The following is an 8496-nucleotide window of genomic DNA, read 5'->3' on the forward strand; positions in this document are numbered from 1 at the left end:
TTAGTAGAACGGTGAAATAAAGAGTAAACTAGAATGTTTTCGAGTAAAATTATTTCAAAATAGTTCTAATGTGTTTTTAAAGTCATCTAGTAAAAATCTTATGGTGCTGAGGTGGAAAAAATATTTATTCATGAAAGAAAATTTTTTTTAATTAATAATAACAGTAGCTAAATATATGAAAAAATTTAAGATAGTGTTGATGACAATAGCTCATTATTAGATTAATATTCAGGTTGGTCGCTTTTAAACTTCGATATGAGATCTGTATTTGTTCGAATTTTTCCGGGTTTTCCATTTTTTACAACTAGAGTTTGCAACTACAAAATTGGAAAAAAATAAAATACGTATCATTACAATTAATATTATTCTTAATTTATATTAATTAGAGATTTTGTACACAAGATTAACATGTTAGTTACATATTTCATATAAAACAATTAAGCTGTACGTTCTAATCCTGGTTAAAAAAATAATGTGCGTTCAGTTTTATTCTAAAAGACTGACCGGTTCTGTGCCATGCTACAAGACTGACCGGTTCTGTTCCAGGAAAGACTGACCGGTTCTGTGCCATGCTAAAGCGGCGATGTTACGAAAGTGGGAACGCCGAAACCCCGGGCGTGAGCACTCTCATTCCTCTCTGCTATCGGATTCCTCTCTGCTATCGGAGATGATAGATACTATCCTCTCCAATCCTCTCTATTATAGGAACAGACCAATCACCTATGGGATTTTGTGTCTCCCACAAAACAATGTAGGTTATGCGTGTTCGGTACACCTGCGTTCTTCCTTTTTAAGTTCCTGCCAGTTCCTGCGAGCATCTTAGGCGTTCAGTAGTCAAGTAGTGTTCAGTAGCTCTCAGGCCAGGGAAGAAGACTGCCAATAGTCTTCGGGTAGAACGTATCAACATCGATCCTCAGAAAGAAAAGAAATATTCGTCAACACTACACATGGTACCAGCCACAATCTGTACACTACCACTCGACCTGTATGCGAAACGGCCCATACCATGCTATCAATTCAAATTACAGTAATGACAGTATGATGGCAATACTTAACAGGAATTCACAAAATTTACTTTTTTGTTTTAGAATTTTGACCAAAAACCGCAGGGACTATGGTAGGAAGCTGTAGTGTCTGCCTCTTCGAACAAGGGAAGATATGGATAAGTTTGAAAACTGCTCCGACGAGGAGTATAATAATGTGGTAAATGTATGCATTTATTTTCGCATACACGGGAGGGTGTAATTTAAAAGAGGCACCCAGTGCTTCTTGCAGAGAGGCTGTCGCAGACAGCCTCTTAACCTTCTATACATGGTTTGGCACAGAGAATCGCTAACCATTGTATCTTACAAAATTTGTGCTGGCCCTTTTCGGTAAGAATTATTTATTACTTAATACATTACATAAATACTTTAATACATTAACATTAATATGACCGTGTAAATAATCTTTGCAGGGAGAACTCCAGTCACCGGGGGCGCAAGTGGAGGGAGGAGTTTTAGTGGGTAAACCCTCGCCATCACATTGCCCCTCTGAAAGGGGAGGGGGGCGATCGCTTGGGGAGTCCCACACTTTCTCGGGGTTGGAATGACCCCGAGAAGTTGTACGTAAAGCATTCAACCTCCCTCCACTTAAAATAATAAAAATAAAAAAAAAAGAGCACCAAACAGCACTTTTCAGTGCTCCAAACAGCACTTTTTAGTGCTAATGTAAAATTATATTCATCCATGTAACACAATATGTTTGAACATTTTGCGTAACAGAAATAAAGCAAATGAATCTTACACGTTGAATTTTATTTATTCCATTTTCTGGGTTGAAGGTCATTTGCAGGTCATATTGCGTTACATGGATGAATTCGCTATTTTGTCAGCTACAACATTACGTTAACGAAGATATATCATTTCATTAAAAAAAACATCGATGACCTTGAAATCTCATTAAAAAATTGCCTTAAAAATTTATTCCCTTACACCGTTACATGTGACCCCTCAAACAGTGTAACTTTGTCCTAAGAAGTTTTCTTGTACAACGAAAAGTAACGGAGATATTTAGGTGTTCTGCTTTTTCGGACTCACCCTGTATAGTACATAGACATGTATGTTTAAGGACAAGTTATATTTTATTATGTACTTTATACAATCCAGCTTATGGATCAAATTGGGCCTAAAGCTTCAATTAAAAAATAGTAAAGCGGAGCTTCGAAGTTTCGCCACAAGTGACGCCACTATCGCCAATCGGATTGGCTTCTGTTGAACAGTTTGAGCGTTTTGCCGTTACGTGAAATGGCGCTATATAGAGACATTACGGAAAAAATAATTCTTACCAAAATTGGCATTGTAACTTACAGCTAAAGCGGAACGAATCATTCGACACTATAATTAACACGACTCCGAAACACGAACAAACACAAATATTTGTTTAGATTGGCTGTTGCGCGCCCAAGTACACGTGCTTCTAATACGTACCACACTGAAAGCCGTGCAACGCGATTATACAGCTTTAGGTATGATCGCATAACATTTCACGTTATAGATTTGGTTTGTAAACGCGGTTCTACGGGTTCGGGGACAACAAACAGTCCGAGGGATATGTCAGAAGAGCGTAACGGCGATGTGCGAAACGCGCGAGACGTTAATCGATAAGTTTTACGAGTGTATGGGTGTGGGTATGCAGGCGCGCGTGTGTAGCGTGTGTCACACACGAGTCGAGAACACTATGTGGCTCCACCGCACGGTTAAGATCCTTCTGCGCGGCGCTTCCACCTTCCACGAGGGAAAACGATGCTTTCCTTCTCGAACAAATTTTCTCCGCGTCCAGCGCAAAGGCCAACAATGGAGTTTGCTGGAGCCTGTCAACGCGTGAGACTTCGCGATTCTGTTTAGAGAGCGAACTGTTTACCGACACGCGAAAACGGTTGGTCCTCGTCGACACCGTCCTGACGATAGTAAACCAGGAGGCAGCGAGGCAGTGGGATCGCATCGCGAGCCAATTATCGCTTACGTGTGCGAGAATGCAGGTCGTCCTCGTCTAGCGACAATCGAGGAGCGATTACGTGGATATCATAATGGTAGGTAATAGGGTAACCTAACGTGACAAACGATACAAATTTCGAGACCAATCGAAAAAGACGAGAAAGTCGAAGAAGCCAACAAAATATAGTATTCGTTTGATCGACGATTCAAACGGACAATAGCATAGACAGAACCGCGACGTGTTCCGTTCTCTCTTATCTCTTACAGATAACAAGTGCAAAGTACCTTCAACTTGAAACATTTGTTTGCTTTTTTGTTCATTTCTGTTATCATTGATCGTAAGAATTATCTAGCCATGACACAGTTTAGCGTGCACACACTAAGCTAAGAATACCGAAAGTGTTGAAAAATAAAGCGTGTTTGCCTTCACCCGTTACAGATGAGGTGACACTGGTTCTGCCATGCGGAACAGGTCAGTCAGCATTATTTTTGGCTCTCTTGTCCTATGGGGTTTGATTACATACTTTCTAATCTCTGAGCAGCCGGTGAACAAGGAAAGAGATACAGTAAGCTCTTTGAAATAGTAAGCGGATCTTGTGGTACGAAGTTGAATGTGGTCGGAGAGTCGACGGGTATTGACAGATTGAAGGACTATTTTCCGTCAAATAGTTGATGCAAACTCCACTTTGCCAACACGCATGCCTTAGTAATTACACGCGAAAATTTAGGTAGCAATATTCCAGCAGTTTCACGGATTTCTTGGTTCCAGGCTAGAGTATCCAAACAAATTAGTAAATTGGAAAAGAGAGTGAGGCAAGAGATAGTGCTGAATCAGGAGCTTCTTCAGGACATCAAAGAAGACAAGCAACGGAAAAGTATGTTTCTATCTTACGATTCTATGTAAATGAGTAGAAGTTCTTAAGACGACTTGAGGAACACATTAAACATTATTTTCTTTTTTTCGACAAGAAGAAAAGCTAGATGCGATAACTGCAAACACAAATACCAATGAGATACAAAAGGACAAGAATGATATTGCCCAGAAAAAGGTTTTACTTGAAGAAGAAAAGAAAGATGCGCAAACTTTGCAAGAAACATTGACTCATTCGGTAAGGTATCTCGACTTGGATGAAATTGTTGTACAGCATTACAGATTCTACATTTTGTCGTTTTGAACAGAGCAAAATTTCTTATGATGTTCCTAATAATGGAAAACTACCAGATGGATCTCCGGTAATAGCAGTCTTGGTGTTTTCTTGCAATCGTATCACAGTACAAAGATGTCTCGATCAACTAATCAAGTACAGGTCCAGCGTAGAACAGTTCCCGATTATTGTCTCCGAAGACTGTCAACACCATCAGACTGCCGAAGTTATTGCTAGATACGGAGATCAAATAATGCACATACAAGTACGACGCTGCATCTTCTGTTTTTTAAACCGATCGTCACCGATTCAAAAGGATTACTGAAGTTAACAAACGTGTTACAGCAACCCGATCAATCGGATATCGAAGTGCCACCGAAGGAGAAGAAGTTCAAGGGGTATTTCAAAATTGCACGCCACTACGGATGGGCTCTCAATCATGTATTCTTTCAACTTGGATACAACACTGTGATAATAGTCGAAGGTAGATTCTTCTTTACTGTAATTTTCTTATTGACCGTTAAATCGTTCTTTGTGTAAAAGGAAACGATTTGTTTGTTGCCCTGTAGATGATTTGGATATAGCCCCAGATTTTTTTGAATACTTCCTGGGTACGTATCCCCTGTTAGTGTCCGATAATTCTCTGTGGTGTGTGTCGGCGTGGAACGACAATGGAAAAGCCGGTTTGGTCGACGAGAACGCATCCGACGCGTTATACAGGACAGACTTTTTTCCTGGACTGGGTTGGATGCTGACACGTCAACTGTGGACCGAACTGTCACCGAAATGGCCGAAATCGTAGGTAGAAAATGTCTTTTCGCTGTTCAAAACGATCCCTTCGATCCCCTCAATACACAAACGATCGTTACGACAGATATTGGGACGACTGGATAAGACAACCGGAACAACGTCGAAACAGAGCATGCATTCGACCGGAGATATCCAGAACAAGAACGTTCGGTAAAACCGGCGTGAGCAAGTACGTATCGAAAATATACGATATATCATCGATGTAGGTTTCAAGATATTGTAGCTAACCGACTGCTTGCTTGCTTGTTTGCCAGCGGAATGTTTTACGAGAGGCATTTAAAGTATATCAAACTAAATACCGAATACGTGCATTTTACCAGGATGAATTTGACTTACCTGTTGAAGGTAACAACGCGTTGCAGATGTTATATTCTTGGTTCCACCAAAACACGATCGACTCTAACGAAACGTATGTTTCAGGACAATTACGATATAGGTTTTGTCAACAAAGTGTATCGTTCAACTGTGGTCAGTTTCTCGGAATTAAAAAACGGAAGAGTAGTCGCGCCGGGTGCGGTGCGAATACCTTATTACAGTCGTCAAGCGTATAAAATCACTGCCAAGCAGTTCGGATTGATGGACGACTTTAGGGTAACTATTAGCGGCGTTCTATCGTCTATTCGATTCGATTCGATTCACAGACCGAGAAATTTCGGTTGGTTTTTTTTTGTTGATTGACAGAGCGGCGTGCCCAGAACCGGGTACCGTGGAGTAGTCACATTTTTCTACAAGGGGAGGAGGGTACACCTAGCACCCAGTCCGAACTGGAATGGTTACGACATTACCTGGAGCTAACAGAGAATCCGGTGCAGCAGAGGGATTTGTTAAACCGTACGAGTTTATTGCTTCCATGAAACGTTCGTCGAGAACCGAGTGAATATTTTCATTGAACAAACGCTCGCCCACGAACGTTCATCTGCTTGTAATTTTTCTTGTAGAAAACTTGTGAGCGACAAAATTGAAACCGCGCGTACCGTTAAGTGATATGTGAGAGATTTGCATAGTGCCTCACTGTTTGTACTTGGCAGTGCTATGCAGAGAAGCCGGGGTCCGGGTTTGTATGCAGGATGATTCGAAGGAAATACTTCTACCCTGGAGCATTGTACTTGCATAGCACTGAACATTAAGATGTAAAAGGACTGATAAAGAAGAATTTCAATTGTTCGTGCAACCGTATAAGTGACAAAGTTACTTTGTGTATTTCTAGTTATTCCTTCTTCCATTCCGGTGAAAGCATCTCTTCCAAAAATGCGTTGAAAGACTGTTCGAACTGATCTTACTTCTGTAAAGATAGACCGCGTAAGGTTAATTTTTTTTTCTTTTTCCCAACAAACGGTGATATATGTCTAACGGTTGCACGAATAATTTAGACTCTATCACGATGTACATAATGTTTATATTGTATATCACACGTGCATAGTTCGACAGCAAACGCAATTTTTGGACTAATTTTATTCTTCGGCTTACTTTCGTTCGCGTCCGTTGGAACTGACGAATAGGAAATACGAAGGAAGGTAGACGCGTTAGTCCAGAAATGATGTTTTCGATTGAATCTGCATTTCGTGTGTATTGCTCACGGGTAATTACCGAAAACAAACAAAAAAACAAACTTGAAGGTGCAAATTTGATGGATTTCGGAGTGGCGATTTGGTCACGAATTGTTGTTTCGACTTACACGGCAAGGCAGAGAAGAATGTCGATCGATGTCGTCTTCTGCTTTCTTTGCCCAGCAACGGTGAAGGAATGTTCTATTAATAAAGAACATACAAAAGTGATGATATTAATGATGACATTCATTCACGAGCGATCGAGAATTCCCAAAATATTTCAAATACACGTATACAAATACTTACATTTTTCTCAAAAGGTATTCTTATTTGTGGATGATTGTCCAATCGGCTATGAACAATATTGTTTTCGTAAATACAATCTTTTGTCCTCTTGTTCTACCAGTAAAGCCAAACTTATTCTTGATAAAGATTTCTGTTTATTTCTTCTTAGCGATCTATAGCTTTCGAAGAATAAATCGCATACACATTTCGTATTCATTTCTGATCATGCGAGAAACAAGTACAAATATTTTGAGAACTTTTTGGTTCTCCCGGTACGTACAGTGTCGACTATAAACATGGATTCGCATTGGTACTAACAAAGAGTGTTTAGAAGATGTATGATCGGTAGGGGTATTTCGCTGCGGGATATGGAGGCGGTGCCGCTTCGGGAACAGCATCGGGAAACTCTAGTTTTGGCTCCACTGGCTTTGGTCTTGGCGAATCGTGAACTTTAGCTTCACAGAAGTAACCGAACGGAGGTCGTTCTATGTTCAGATTCTTCAGAACACAATCGTCTATCACTGCCTGAGTTTTTCGACAGCTAATCATATTTGAATAGTTAGAATAAAATATTGCTTCCAAACTTAATAATTGCTGAGGATAGAAAGAACGTACAGAGATAATTCCATGGTACCAGAGGATTGTTCGATACAATCCACGTACTGGTTAAACTCCTTCTGGCAATGTTTCTTGATGCCTCGAAACACCTCTAACGCACAGGCAGTTACATTTTTCCCTTCCTGAATACATTTCCTTGGATCCTGCGTTTCTTGTTTACATAGCATAAACTCCTAAAAAGTAGAGGAACAGTATACAAAAACGTATCGAACGATTAATCACGAACATTGACTTATTTCGAAAAAGGAGGCAGAACTATCCGGAGAGCCGAATGGTACACTGTCACCGTATTCTAATTGTTCAGAACGTTATATAACTTTTTGGAAATGAATAAAACTCGAGCATGAAATTGGAGACGATGGGAGGAGAAAAATATTGAGACTGCTTACGTTGTTGGACCATTCGCATTTCTTTCCTATGTAAAAAGATGCTGCTTGCAGAAGCGGATAGCTTACAGTTATTTCTTGCACGGTTAGCTCCTCTTCTGATGGGAGCGCAAAATTTTTCGTCACGACCATGGCAGTTAACTTTATTGGTGGTGGCCGATCGCGATTCAAAGAGTCGATCCGTCGCTTGGATCTATAATCTTTGATTCAGAACGATCTCAATAATCGAGATCGGAACTCCTTTACGATTGATACAATTATGATTCTTCGGTGACATTAACGTTACTGCTGTGCTGCTGTCCGGTGCTGTGCTATTGTAGCTATATCTATAATCTATACTATATACCATAGAGGTTATAATTTCTAGTGAGCATGCGTGCACAATGTACAACGCTGTGAACATAGCTTCAGAACTATTTACATAAAAATCATTGGCGACATTAGTGATTGGCATTATCGACAAAATTCAACTATCGACTAATTACTATTTAGTTACTACATACTATCGAATATTTAGTCGATAGTTTTTAGTCGACTGAAATTTCCTTTTAGTGGTTACGTCTAAATAGTTTATATCGCATAAATAGCAATAAGATTTTAACATCTGATATGAATTAAAGTATTTCGCATAAATAGCAATAAGATTTTAACATCTAATATGAATTAAAGTATTGAAATATCTATTACATATTTCATTACTTGCATATTTGCACGTCCTGTCATAATCGTG

At 39.8% G+C, this 8496-nt stretch overlaps 2 protein-coding genes across 4 annotated transcripts; one reads left to right on the forward strand and one right to left on the reverse strand.

Annotated features, from left to right (window-relative positions):
* Window positions 1-2467: 2467 nt before the first annotated feature.
* On the forward strand, window positions 2468-6908 carry Mgat1 (alpha-1,3-mannosyl-glycoprotein 2-beta-N-acetylglucosaminyltransferase). 3 transcript variants are annotated; one of them, XM_076797262.1, is made up of 11 exons: window positions 2468-3070; window positions 3415-3541; window positions 3745-3850; window positions 3945-4084; window positions 4155-4385; window positions 4466-4604; window positions 4690-4918; window positions 4995-5099; window positions 5185-5275; window positions 5351-5521; window positions 5612-6908. In XM_076797262.1, exons 2-11 carry the CDS (start codon window positions 3437-3439, stop codon window positions 5723-5725), a joined length of 1431 nt encoding a protein of 476 aa, XP_076653377.1. In that variant the 5' UTR covers window positions 2468-3070; window positions 3415-3436; the 3' UTR covers window positions 5726-6908. The 3 variants fall into 3 exon arrangements, with proteins under 3 accessions (XP_076653377.1, XP_076653378.1, XP_076653379.1); XM_076797263.1 differs by having other exon boundaries at window positions 2469-3070; window positions 3948-4084; XM_076797264.1 differs by lacking the exon at window positions 2468-3070 and having other exon boundaries at window positions 3503-3681; window positions 3722-3850.
* Window positions 6895-8097, reverse strand: Nd-19 (NADH dehydrogenase [ubiquinone] 1 alpha subcomplex subunit 8). Its single transcript, XM_076797265.1, has 3 exons — window positions 7770-8097; window positions 7378-7553; window positions 6895-7303 (listed from the first exon to the last, which is right to left on the reverse strand). Exons 1-3 carry the CDS (start codon window positions 7896-7898, stop codon window positions 7090-7092), a joined length of 519 nt encoding a protein of 172 aa, XP_076653380.1. The 5' UTR covers window positions 7899-8097; the 3' UTR covers window positions 6895-7089.
* Window positions 8098-8496: the final 399 nt, after the last annotated feature.

This window comes from Halictus rubicundus, chromosome 11 (assembly GCF_050948215.1).
Source record: "Halictus rubicundus isolate RS-2024b chromosome 11, iyHalRubi1_principal, whole genome shotgun sequence".
Taxonomy (NCBI): Eukaryota; Metazoa; Arthropoda; class Insecta; order Hymenoptera; family Halictidae; genus Halictus; species Halictus rubicundus.